This window comes from Meleagris gallopavo, chromosome 1, assembly GCF_905368555.1.
Source record: "Meleagris gallopavo chromosome 1, MGAL_WU_HG_1.1, whole genome shotgun sequence".
NCBI lineage: Eukaryota > Metazoa > Chordata > Aves > Galliformes > Phasianidae > Meleagris > Meleagris gallopavo.
In genome coordinates this window covers 42,747,238-42,761,510 of record NC_139404.1, presented here as the reverse complement: position 1 = coordinate 42,761,510, position 14,273 = coordinate 42,747,238, and the positions used below count along the sequence as shown (strand labels likewise).

Here is a 14,273-nt window from a genome sequence, read left to right as displayed (position 1 = left end):
GCTAAGCTGTATTGCATTTGTAGTTGGCCTCTGGATGCAAAAACAAGTATCTATATTCTCAATTTATCCTATACACGTGCCTTCCTTGGTACGTATTTCAATGCCTAGGTATTTTTGACACAATTTTTAATGACTGTATTTTGAGTACAACCAAAAAATAAACAACCCCTTGTAAGTTGTCAAGTCGTCTCAGCAATTACAAATGCAAAATTTGCATCTAGTTCTTCCATCTCTGTGTATATTAAGGTTTACAGAACTATCCTTCTAATGGCAACTTCTTTTGAAAAGATCTTCATGGAATATTGTACTTTCCTTGCATACCTTAACACAACTTTAGAATTCTAACAAAGGGAATAACAAAAGAAAATTTATCTTAAAACCTAAAATCACTGCATGTTTTACTTACTGTACAACTTCAAATATATTGTGATTTACGTCCTTTCCTAGCTCTAACCTTATATGGAAATAAACACCAGCCCTTTTCAGTAAGTTTAAGGCAAAAGGAAGAAGAAGAAAGGAGAAAACAAGAATTTTACAGCTAGATGCAGTTTTTTTGTAGATTAGTATACTAAACTTTAAAAGAATCTTCCAACACAAATGCCAAAAGAATGAAGCAAATGGTATATTGAACAGTGAAATTCTAAACTTTTAAATGTCTTCATAGATGTGCAGGCATGTTTAGAAAAAAAATGTGTATTTAATCCTAAAGGAACCATGATTTAATAATACTAACATAAATAATAACATAAATAACAAAGGTCAAGACACATAAAAGTGAACGTAGTGTTTGCAATAGAAGAAGAATAAGATCCAAGTGGCCCTTGCATTTTGCAGTGGTGATATTCTACCACAGCATGTAACTGCAGGTTTACAGGGATAGAACAGGAAATGTACTAATGTGCTACGTAATTAGGTAATAATATATGTCTTGATGTTCTCTAATAGGATTCATTATATTCTTTGAGTGAACTGGAGCTTCAGAGAGTTGAGTTTTCATTGCAGACAGAATTCTGAACTTGAGCACTAGAGAGTGCAAGAATATAATATTTCTTATACTGCTTTTTAACCTGCTTTCCCAGGGAAACGTAGCTAATGAGTTTATACAGTTTATTTGTCTCTGTCTCATCTCCCTAATAATTCTTGAATTGATTTTTTTTATGAACAAGTTTTGAAATCAGGAGCTGGCAGAATAAAGAAACTGAAGTCAGTGCTGCCACTAAATTAAAAACAGGTGGGACGTGACACTCTGACCCCACTGATGCTGGACTAAGCATGGACTAGCAGCAGGTGACCTGTCCTGTAAGAGTGTCACTGTACATATGGAGGGAGCTAGAGTAGGACAAGAAATTCAGGAGATGGACCTAACAGAAACCCACTCCAGTGTAAAAGATTAAGCTTCAATATTTAGTTTTTTCACAAAGCAGTTTAATTATGTTGCCATTGCCCCACAGTGATATTGTTTACACGTGCTGTTGCTGGACTTTCCGTACCATTTTTTGACATTATGGGCTTCCTGTAGATGACTTGGAAAACTGGCAGTATTTTGCTTTGTCTAAGGTCGTAGTCGTGACAACAGTGCAAAGCCTCAGGAATGCTTCAGGTTGATCCACGTCTTTATATTGTTCTTTTAGCAAATCAGCACTTTTCTGGGAACTAGGGGCCTGGAAGTTCCAGGTATTATTTCTGCTTCAACTTCCTGAGATACTGTACTTGTCTGTTCTGACCTTGTCTGCCAAAGTCATGTTTCCTCCTCATATCTGCTGGGAATCCAAGCTGTATTCACAGTTCTCACAGCTGATTCTGAGGCATGTAGAAAATGCTTGACAGCTATCAGCCCCCACATCCAATAACAACTGGTTCCTTCCTCTTCCTGGGGAAGTGTAACATCCTCTGAGAAGAACTATCCCCTGAGGAATGCACGACAGCAAGCAAGCCTTTCACACAGGAAATTACTACTATTGCACTTGCAGAAAAGTGTCTCTGTCACTTGGATTGTCAGTTTATAATGAGCTTCCTGCTGACCTAGATGATGATTTACTACTGATCTGAGTGCCATTTGTGAATCATTTAGCTTAATGGAAGTAAATGAAGTTAGCATTCAGTAGCTCTACTACTGTAAACACCTGTTATAATTTGTTTTTCATTCATTAGCACAAGTTAAGTTTTGAACTTCTTAGTATTCATGGCATTTCAATAATTCTGAGATCCCACATTTTCTGAGACAGAGAAACAAGGGAATGTTTGGCTTGGTTCATAGTGTGTGATTCCCTTAGAAAAGGTTACAAGGTTTTATTTTTGTTTATCTTAAACTGAATAATAAATTTGTGCCACAGGTGAAGCGTGCCAGAAAAGGTGATAGTATGCTCTTTACTTACTCTATGTTCTTAAATATTACTGGAATGTAAGCTCAGCACAGCGTGCTTTCAAATTAGTTGTGCAATCTTGAATATAAAATTAAGTATTTATAATAAATATGCTATTAAAGTGATTAATGCAAGTTTGTTACTAAAGGAACTGCTTTAACCATGTTTAAATCTCTTCTTATTTTTCTAAATAACGGGGCTTGAATGAGTGCTACCAAATTCTATTTATCACTGAGATTACAGTGATATGTAAACAGAGAATACTTTCTGCTAGTTTGCTGTGAGAGTTTCTTGCTCCATGTGAGACAATGGAAACACTGAGTTGCTTAAAATGGGACTTGCAGAGACTTTTAAAATAAAATTCAGTACCAAGAGCAGAGATGTTTTTCATACTGATCTCATCCAACAGATGTTTGATGCAGAAAAAAGTGTGAAAACCTTTTGGTTCCATCTTCCGTTTAAACAGTTTTGAGGTCTGAAATTAGGTAGAACAGTGCTAAAGGATGATCTCACAGTCATTTTAACTTAATAACTGTTTTTGTTTGGTCAGTTGCATCCAAGTCAATTCCCTGATCTGCGTAGCTATTCAAACACCAATACCAGCACAAAAGAAATAGTGGGAAAAACGATTTGGAGATTAAGTAGGTTAGTGCTGGCTGTAACTCAGTTTAGGTTAACCTGTGTCTGTTGAGCCCATGTATTTAGTCTCAAGAAAGACCACCTGAGGTGATTGTACTGTAACACATACAGATGTGTTATATACATGGCACATCTGAGCATAACCTTTCTTAAGATACTGTCCAGGGAGAAAATATGAACAAAGCATGTGGTGGTGGTGGCTTCCTTTTGTTGAGGCAATAGGTGTCTTGGGTTCAGCTCTCCTTTGCAGCTTTAGAGGGTTCAGCCTGCTTTCTTCCATCTGTATGGCTCTACCTAAATAGCAAGAAATGAAGACAGGAACTGAATGGAAAAGATTACTTTTCCAAGCAGTGATTTGTTCTTAGAGGTGTTTTCCCATTTCTTACACATTGCTTTGGAAGTATAGACAAAGAATTTCTGTCACATTTTTACCAGTGTAATGTAACAGTATAATATGACCTCTTGCTCAGTACTTTCAGGTAGCTAAAATTATATTGAGGCTACTGTAGTTTTTCACTCAATAACCTAATCATATTTGATTTTATCATTTTGATCAGTTACATATTATGATACTGTAATTCTTTTCCAAAACGTCTACTTTCCAGTCTATAATTTGATAGCACCTTCATCTCTGCGATCTTACCTTTGAACATGATGTTGCATTTGGATGGTTCAATGAAATCCGTTTGCCAAACAGCCCTGACTATTTTAGATAGCAGTTTCCAGTATATCTCTTTTACATCAATATCTCTTTTACATCATCTGTTAATTTCACGTTTCTCATCTTTTTTTTTCCTTCTCAAATCATATTGATTTGCATTATGTTATGTCTTAAGTATTTGCTAGTTATGTTGTAAATCAACTTCTTACTGTTTTTCCTGACATTATTCTCAAGCCAACTGTGACCTGTGACCTCACAGTTATCCTGTTTATCCTTTCTAAATATTGATGGATTGTTAGCTTCTCCATTCTCTTGGTATTTTTCCAGGATAAAAGCAAAAAAAAAAAAAAAAAAAAAAAAAAAAAAAGCAAAGCAATACCATTAGCCTACCTGTCAAGTTACTTTTAAAACCATTGAGTACAAACTATATAACCCAAGATTTAAAAATATTTGCATGCAGTGTAAGTTGTTTAACAGTTATTCTGATTATGGTTGAAATCAAGAGTATTTTACCATAAGTGCAATTACTGCATTCATGTTCTTACTAAACAGAAGGTAAAATTACCTTATTAACTACTTAAAAAAATTTCTGCATTGCTCTTTAACATCTCTAGCTATTAGGAGTACTATTGCTAGGATTTCGTTTGTTTCTGATACTTGTAAAGTACAAATAATGCTTGAGTGGCAGAAATAATGTATACTAACTTCCTACATATCTATGTTGCAAATGTTTTATTTGAAGCTTTTCCCTTGTTCTGCAGTAATTGTAAGTTCTATTTCTCATGTATGCATTCTCTGGTCTCCGATAATATGTAAAGTTGTGCCAGATCCTTTCTCCCAGTGGGAGTACTTATTGATTTCTCTCCTTTAGCTAGCAATCTATTCTTAGGAAACTTATCTGAAATCAGTTCTTTAAGATACCTCTATCATATTCCTCTGTCAGACCCTTTAAAGTCTGCAACAAGTTCAAAATGGAGAAATGAGGTGTGGGGACAGCCAGACAGAAATGAGTGGGCTAAAATGTCTTTTTTATTGCTTGTAATTCTAATGACTATAGAGTTCTTGCTGATGCCATCAGTTATCCCAGTCTGATGCATTTTGTCATTTATAGTTTATGGTCATTTGTGTTATTCTGCTAAGTTGTGAAAACCAACAATATATTTTACATATCTGTGAAGACTGTAACTCCCCAAGAGGAATTTGGCATTTAGGATTAGAATGCTATTGGTCTGGGATTACAGTGCTAACTGCTTTCATTTTTATTTTTGTTTTAACATCCTGTCATGTATAGTATGTGGTACACAGCAGTGTTATGTCTTCTTCCATATTCCAAAGTGTGTGGCTTCTCACATGCTGACTAGACCACTACCTGTCATAACTGATACTATACAATTGATTACTCATTGTTTAGCTCTCCTGTGCTGTTGAAAGCATACAGTTGGTCTGAATCAAATAAAAATAATAAAGGGAATATAACACGTTGGTCTGGTTTACATGCCTTTAAGCATGGTTGTTTTTGTATATCCCAGTGCAGTTTTTCATTAGTGGCAGCTACATCTTTCTATGTTTTTCTTTCAATACAATCGAAAGTTTTTGACAGTAAGGGTGGTGAGGCACAGGCACAACTTGCCCAGAGAGGTGGCATCTCTAGTTGGTATAGGATGTTCATTGCTTTTTATTGTTGTTATTTTTCTGTTATAAGCATTATTGCTTATTTTATGGAGCACAATCCTCAATTTCCTCTAAATGCCAGACAAGTTGTTGATTAGACCATTTTTAAAGGATAGTGGTTCTCCCTTTGCAGATTGCATAGCTACTGAACTTATGTACTATGAGGATTTCATGTTAAGGGTTAGGTTTATCCAAATCCAGGGAAATAAAGATAAGCTATTAAGTTTTTGTGGATCCCTTTAGTGGATCTGACCATGCAGGGAATTGTCGACATTAGAAATAAAGATCAATTGAACAAACAAACAAACAAACAACAAAAAAAAGGAAACTTCAAAAAATAATATTTTCTGCCTTTAAAGCTTAGGTATTACCGATAATCTAAGAATTTAGGAAAAGCTAAGAGAAATATTATTTGCATCTAGCTGCATGTACACAAATATTAATGGACTGCTATGATCTTTTGCTGAGCAGTTTAAATTAATTTTTGTACTTCTTTGGAAAAAAAGCTTTTCTTTTTTCTCCTATGTTCTCTTGACAAGAAAAGGATATGGAACAAATTGTTTGATGTTTACTAGTTTCTGAATATGTGGAATTACTCACTGTTTTTCAGCTTTTTTCTGACCAGCAGCAATGGTAAATAAAGCTATTGGGGAAAAGCTGACATAGTAAAACAACATAGCCAGTTTCTCAGTATATGTTTGATAGAACACTGGTAATGCACAATATGATTTATTTACATAAAAACTTAGTCTGTTGTGCCTGTGAACAGAAATGTTTAGTCTTTTATACTGTTACAGCAATGCTAAATTTAACATAACTGTAATCCTGGTAAAAATGAATCTGATGAATCAGATCATTCTTGTAAGGGCATCAGGATTTCCACTAATTTTGCATTGATGTTTTTAAAAACAAATTAGCAGGTAGTTTTTATTGTATTGTACTGACCTCTTGACCTCTATAAACTCAGCTGGCTTCAGATGGAATTTGCTGTTTTCATGGTTAAGAAAATGTTGTCAGTGAAAATGCATGTTTTGCTAAGGAACATAGTTGGATAGTCTTGCCTGGTGTGCCAGCTGTGAATTTGTACCCTGATAGCACCGGCAGCCATGGCTGGATTCTACGTACTACCAGTAGTGATGACATTTGCATGGAAGAGTGAACATTTGCTTGCCAGATTGGATCATTTGCATTTACAATAAGTATTTTCAATTTCTATGTTTGGATTCATTTAGATTGGACATTCTTTTAAGAACTAGAGAAGATTAAGGTGTATAAGAAACTACAAAAACCTTTGAATTAAATGTGAAATCCTGTATTGTGAGTTGTTCTGAAAGCGTTCTGCTCAAACTAGAAATGTTTGGTCGAACTTTTTCAAGACAGCTGCACAGTTTATATTATTGCCTGAACACAACACTTCCATTAAAGTTTGCAAATAAAATATATCAGAGCAACCACATCAGATAACAACGGGCAGAGAACTGCAGTTTGACACATGGCAAGTTTCTGCTGTGCTTAATGCTGATTCATGTGCGTGCAAGAGAAGAGAGGAAACGATGAATGCTGTCATCAGCTGAAACCAAGGGGAAGTTTTCTGCAGTAGAAACTGGTAAAACAGATTGCGATTTATCATGCTTGGTGTTAGTCTACTAGATTAGAGAACTTTATTTTTTGTGGATCATTTATTCATTCAAAAAATAATTACAAAGCACTAGAAACTATCTGCCTCTAATTATGGCCTACCTAAGATAAATACATGCATACATACATACATTCCCCTGGATGGTTCACTTTAGATATCCACAGTGAAACATTTTAGTTTGAGGCTGGGTTCTCAAGATAGAGGAAAAGACAGTGATAATAGTATTATCATTACTTCTCCTGAGAAATTTCCCATGATTAAAAACAAACAAACAAACAGACAAAAAACACAGAAAGTCAAGGTCTGCTGAGCTGGGAGACCACTCTGTCAAGTCTTTTCTTGTTGGTCTATTTTGAGCTCTAATGCTCTATTTCTGACTAATTGTTTGTAGTTGTTTTAATCACAGTATCAGAAATGTTTTAGTATTAGTTGGCAAATGTGCCATGTGTTCAAAATTTAAAGCATTATTTTTAAAAAGCAGGCCATGCCAATTTTTGTGATTCATTAGGAAGCTTACCAATGTCACTTTTTCATATAAGCCCATCTTAATTATAAATAAGATCATTAGGGTATTCATTTGGAAGCTGTTGTGTATATTTTCTGAATTCAAAGCTCTTAGAAGGCTGAAGCCTAATGATTTTCAATTGAGTGACATAGACATGTATTATTTCCTACCTTTTTTCCTTTAAAGAATTGTTTTTTCTCTATAAATAAAACCGCTCGGGTGTCTTGATATATGGATGCATTTTGCTCAGATTCTATTCTTATACATCATCTGTGAGTGTTTCATGGGAAAACATTTTGGAATACGCAGAGATGAGCAGATCACATGTTAGGATTTTTCAGAAATGGGTTAAGTACCACCCACAGAGTTTTGTCTTATTTTACTCAACAGAAAACAAAGATGAGCAATTATGGTTTGCTGCTTATGACATCATTTATAAGCTGAATTTAATTTTCTACTGAACATCCGCTTGGTAATGTCATGGTAATAACTTCCTATTGATTAATTAAATCTGCTCCTTCTCCTCCTTGTTTGTAACTCACATGAGTTTGTCCAAACGTGAGTCTATTTTATTACTAAAGGGCTATGAATGGAAACAATGTACACATTTTAATTTTCTTCTTAGTTTGCTCCAAAGTAACAGTTTTAAATTGTAACCTTATTCAAATTTATTCTCTTACAATAAGGAACAGCTCAGAGGTTTTACAGAATATCACTTTTTTTCACTTTTTTTTTTAATTATGAGGCATTTTTACAACATTCCTGGCAACTAATGTTATTTTTATGTACTTCAGAATTAACTATTCCCTAGGACACCGAATTTGCAAAGCAGTATGCCATAAGCAAAGCCAAACAGTATTGGTTGGTGTTTAAATATAGTTATGTAGGTTGCTCCAAAAGCAACTACAACAGATACCAAGAGCACAGTAACACTGTTTAATAGAGCAAGGCTCAGCCTCAAAACCCTATTTTTCAACATAGTCACAACCATTAGCTCTGCATTTTCACCAGCAACGAATAAGAGCCTGCGTGCAACATTCATAAAAATCTGCACCAGCAGAGGCAACCCACTGTTTCACAGCTGCTATGACGGCGTTATTGCCTTGAAAATGTTGCCCGTACAATCCATCTTTCACTGGCCTTAACAGATGGAAGTCAGAAAGCACCAAATCTGGACTATACTGTAGGTATGAAAGGGCTGTCCAGCCAAGACTGGCAATATGCTTCATAGTACTCAAAAGTATGGAGCTTTTCAAAGGAAGTCTACAACAAAAGTATTGTACCAACTGGATGTTTTTCAGTGGCACTTCCAACTTCCCTTTTCCAATTGTCTGCATTTCATAAGGCACATGATAGTCAAGCAGGCAGTGTGTCTCACCTAACCTGTCTTCAGGCTGAGTGTACCCTAGAGAAAACATTCTTGACAGAGAATCATCCAACTTGCTTCTAAGTCTCCCATGCCCTTGGTGACTCATCAACATGCCTTGGTAATCTTATAAAGGTTTGCCACTAATTCTGTCATTCTACATAATTATTTTAGAGACTTAAGAGACCATTTTTAATGGTTCACAATGATTTTTAGATTTTCACTTGAAAAATCTATTCAGCTTTACAACGTAAGTATTTTGAGTATGTTGTAGACATTGTGTATTTTAAGCACATCAGATAAGATTGAAATTTCCTTTTTTTTTTTGCTCAGTACATGGATACTTTCATCAGCACTCAAGATATTTCAGAGAAACTGCTGAACTGGAACTAGTTATTTTATAATGGTTGCAGATATTGCAAATATAATTAGAGATAATAAAATTTGTCTGTTTCTTTCAATTTTTGTTTATTTTTATACTATCTGAAGGTAGAAGTTCAGAGAAATTGCAAAAGGATTAATAAATCAGGAAAAGTTTTTATGAGGGATCCTCTAAAGAATTAGTGATGATTTAACCTGTCCTGACTCAAAAGGGCCTTTAAAACTTCAAGGCACAAATAAAAGCAGAAGTGATTGGGAAGATCATGCTCTTTCACTTACCCTGAAGCAATATTTATACAGCAAAGTTATTTCCCTTGTGACATGGTGTGGATCTTTTCTGTTTTCTTTTCCTGTTTCCTGAAGAAATTGGTTCTCAAAAAAGTAATGCAACTAAATAAACATCTAAAAGCTACTTTTTTGTTCTTTTAGGCAGAAAACTCATACCAAAGAGAAGTTTCATACTATGAAGTTGAGCGGAACCCTTGTGATCATCTAGTCACATATGGAATTTTCATCCATATGACTGCTTTGAATGAATTTCTTTGTGAGCTAGAGCTATCTTTTTGAATTAAACTCAGAACAGCAATAGTATTTGAGCTTTAATTCAAGCTCTAGTAGTAACGCATTTAGTTCTTCAATCAAGTACCTGAAACTTGTTTGTGTTGAAATCATTCGTAAAGACTGCTGAGATTTCTCACTACATCATGTGTGATTATTGCCTCATCTATCACAGCTGAAATTAACTCTTAGGTCAGAAGGAGTTGAAGTGTTATGAATTGGATGTGGTACAAGAAGCAAATCTGAAAGCCACTGTGTGTACATGTGTTAAGATTTTTAAAAATATAAAAACAGACCTTTCTGCTGATTTTCGTGCATTATGCCATTAAATGAAGACAAGGGCAACTGAATATTCAAATGGTGTTTCTTTATTTAAGGATGATGTCAGCAATGAAGATTTGCAGTATCCCTCTGCTTCGGTCTTGGCAACAAGCTCAAAGAGGAAGTCTGAGAATGAGACCGAATCAGTTATGCATAATGTGGACAAGAAAATAGGTGTCTCCCCATCCTTGGGTAATGCTCTGGAGAACATTGTGGAACAGCTGGATGTTTTGACTCTAGTAAGTATGCAAGAACAGATAGCACTCACAGTGGAAAATAATAATTTTATCAATGGTGGAAAAAACAGGAACTATGTTCGTAAATCAGAATGTTAAAGTCTGTAGGCTTGAATGATTTTATAGTGAAATGACTGTTTTGTTTCTTGCCTTTCAGCAAACACTGATTGCACGTGTTGTGTTTCCTAAAGTAAAAGCTTCCTGCTACATAATCGTAAAGATTATTGTGTTTTTAACTGTAGAAGAAAAAAAGTCACTATTTTTCAATAGTGAGATCTAATGTGGATTCGCCAGAAGCCAGTTGTTGTGTTGACATTGTCAAATTCCAGCTTGAACAGTCATGCATTAGTAGGGGATGAACAAAGTAAATTGGCAACGTACCGTTAAATCCTTCTTCAAACTCAGTGCTCAAGATATTGGCTTAGGTAGGAATCTATGCAGTGGAATAATTTCAAGTGTCAGTGAAACAGTACAAATGTTAGTCTCTGTCAGTAACTCTGAGTTGCTTCTTTGCAAAAGCACTTATTTTTGGTGATCCAAATTCAGACAGTTTATATCTTAATACACTACTTTATGGTCTGGAATGTATTAACATTAATCATTAATAGGAGTGGTTAAGATTGTTTCTTAATTCTTCTGCAATATGTATCTTAGCTAAAGAAATATGTTTTGAAAAGTTTGGAGTCAAAGCATCAGCTGAAAATTATTTGTGAGGTAAGTTGGATTGGGAAGAAACTGTCAGCCTGTGTCCAGGAACCTACTCTTCTTGAGGAAGATGGTCTGTTGGGGAATGCCTTTTAATATTGGTTTTTTTTTCACGCTTCATTTATTTTTTATATCTTTAAAGTTTCTTTTAGGCTTTTGGAAGACATCATTTGGGGTCGCAGTTTATGGCTGTTTTATATTGCAATATGGAGGCAGCTTTCACATAGTATTTCTGAGTAGTTTTTATGTGCACATAAATATTGTACACACATAGAGTTTTTTTTTTCTCATGAAAACAATTTAAAACCTTTAGACAGTCTTCATAGATACAAATCCATCATTCTTAAATACAGTTGTAAACAGTAGTGGAACAGCTAGGGCAAAGCCATCTTTAGGCTATTTTTTTGTTGAGTTAAAAGGATTTTTTTTAATGTTACCGTTTTGCACACTGTTGTACTACTGTGTGAATGATATAAAAACATACTGAAGCTATTCCTACTGTCCTCCTCATGCAGACAATTTCAATCCTGGAACAACGGCTGACTTTGACTGAAGATAAGTTGAAAGAATGCTTAGAAAATCAGCAAAAAAATTTACCTCAGGGAAGACAGGAAGAATAAAAGATGAAAATGAACTGCATTGATTAGTATGTTTTGTATTTTCACAAGGAAATAATAAATGTTACTTCATTGGATTTGACTATAAGTGGAAAAAAATTCCTTTACTGTTCATCAATGTAATAAAAACTGAAGAAAAAAATTTATGATATTTTAAACATTGGTAGCAAGCAGACACTCTGGTTATACATTTAGTAAAGTGTAGCCCAGCCAAAAGTAATATCAGCCAAAAGTACCATCAAAAGTACTATCCCACTGAATGTTTTTAGTTACAGAACTCTTATTTCAGCCTAATAAGATCTTTAAATGAAACAAGATGTATGTTTTTAGATAAAAAACACTTGCCATGGAAGTGCACTATGCAGATTTTTCAACTCAGGTAGGGGCTGTGAAAGTAAAGCTCATTGTTCTAAAGCAATATTACTCTAGCACATAAATAAGGTCCAAGTACCCCTATCTGCTTAAGTGCCAGAAGTTTTCTTTGTCTCTTATGGACTGTCAGATATTTTACCACAAGCTTATGACAGTTACTCTTCATCTTCTACATATTTTAGTGATGATTGCAAGATGTAGTGTAATAACTTTTAGTTACGGATATGAAGTCATGTAAATGTTGAAACAATGATTGTATGTGTGAATTCAGATGCAAGACATGCGGTGTTGCACTTCTATTCATCCAGCAGAATTCATTTTTCATCTTTAGTAAAATAAGAATTAGCTTCATATTTCTGAGGAGTATGTCTGAACCAAACACACAGTAACTCAAAGTCTCTATCACAAATACAAAAGATCCCCATCCTCCAAGGACTTCCACAGGTGCTCACGTTTCTTGTGCTATGAATTCTCATCATCATTTAATGCATTATGAATTAAGCCACAATCAGTAAAGGCATTGTATGAGTCAGTTTGCCATGTATAATGAATTTTGGTTTTATTTGTAATAAAAAAACGATTTTTAGAAAGGCATAATTGTAGGTATTGTTCTTCAGTAGAGAACATCTCTGCTTCTTTATGTCTACCTATTACTTTTTTAAATGGCAATTTAAACACCTTTTGCATATCCACAATCAAAAGTAAGTAGTCATCCCTTTCTGCAACTTCGCATTTCGTAGGTTGAAAAAATAGGACACTTGAAATGGGGGGAGCATCTTAATCCAATTCTGCAACTGACTGTATATAGATAAAGCCCATTTCCCAAGCTGAGCCTCATTAACATCAATAGAATTCAGCTTAAGTACAGGACTACCATGCAAACACCACTGCAGTTGGGGCCAACATAATAAGCAGTCAAATGTTCTTTTAGAACTTTTTATTTTCTCTTATAGTACACCTTTGGATAGCCAGAAATCATATCAGTTAGTAATTAGTAAACTCTGAATTTTGCCAACAAGTGCCACTTACTTTCAGCTCGGCTTTAAATAGTGCTGTATACTGTGAAGAAACAACTTACAAGCTTTCCAGATATGACTATTTCTATGCAACATCCTATGCACTGATTTTTTAGTGGAAGGATAGTCTTACATATTCCAATGTGTACAGCCTGACCTTTGATTTTGCAATTGTTTATAATGCTATATAATGCAGAGTTATGTAAATACTGTCTTTTAGGTCAGATGTATTTTGTTGTTTTGCATTTGGAAATATTCTTGTGGTCTTTGCCTTTTCTTGGTTTCATTACAAGGCACAAAACCATGCAGCTGTTAAAAAAACTTGGCTTACTTCTTGTTTTTTTTTTAATGGACTACATATTTTTTTATTTCTATATAAATAGGATTTTTTTGTTAAGCTTTTCAGGATTATTTATCAACAACGTATGAAAATATTTTTTGTTTGTTTTATATTTTAATAAAATCTTTGCTTTTGTCTTCCCTTCTGCCTTAACTCTGCCTTCTTCCTTTTCAGTGGGAGCATTTAATACTTATGTATGTGAATCTGGTGAATTAATGTAACATTTCCAAATTAATGTATGTTATTTTCATTCGATCAGGTAGTCTGTTGATACTGTAATGCTCAGAATGCCTGACACCTGGGATATCTGTATAATTAGAGAAGATAGTTTGATAAAAGTGTGGAGGTATTTTCCTCAAGCTGTGAGCACTGTCCTAAAATACAACAACTACCAGCTAACACGTTTTTTTAAAGGAATTTTGACATGGGCTATTAGCCTTTTTTCTTGATCCATATAATTTCAAGAAAGGCTACAGAATAGAAAAACTTCCTTTCAAAGTGGCTGAAGGGGCTGCTTAAACTCTCAGAAGCAAGTATTCTCAGTATTGCAAGGGTGGCTGAATACCAATTCAAAAAAATAATAGTTGTGTCTGAATGGCACGCTTCAAAGTGTGGTAGGTCCCTGATGTTTGTGAGTGTGTGAGCATGGCAGAACAAATAGCCCTGCCTGAGTCCTCTGGAAGATTTGCCAGGGGAACAGACTGCAAGTTCGTAAAGTTTCACAGTGCTAGGAAGTAGCTTAGCAACTCATCTTAGATAATTCTGCAGAGATTTCCAATCAAAGCAAAAAATACTTTGTGCGAATTGAAAGAAATGCTGTTGGCTGCTGCTGTGTCTTAAGTTCCATTTGTAATTCCTATCAAAGTTTAGTCATTAATCTTAA

At 34.8% G+C, this 14,273-nt stretch overlaps 1 protein-coding gene and 1 long non-coding RNA gene across 3 annotated transcripts in view; one reads left to right on the top strand and one right to left on the bottom strand.

Moving 5' to 3' along the window:
* Positions 1-13,531, top strand: part of POC1B (POC1 centriolar protein B) — a 42,559-nt gene extending 29,028 nt beyond the window's left edge. For both annotated transcript variants that reach the window (XM_085222718.1, XM_085222712.1), the window contains 2 exons: positions 10,161-10,343; positions 11,561-13,531. In XM_085222718.1, the coding sequence (XP_085078844.1) occupies positions 10,161-10,343; positions 11,561-11,665 (288 nt within the window). In that variant the 3' untranslated portion in view covers positions 11,666-13,531. The remainder of the gene's footprint in view (positions 1-10,160; positions 10,344-11,560) is intronic.
* The window catches only part of LOC146545265 (uncharacterized), a 33,881-nt gene that overhangs the window by 14,909 nt on the left and 4,699 nt on the right, over positions 1-14,273 (bottom strand). The window lies entirely within an intron of this gene.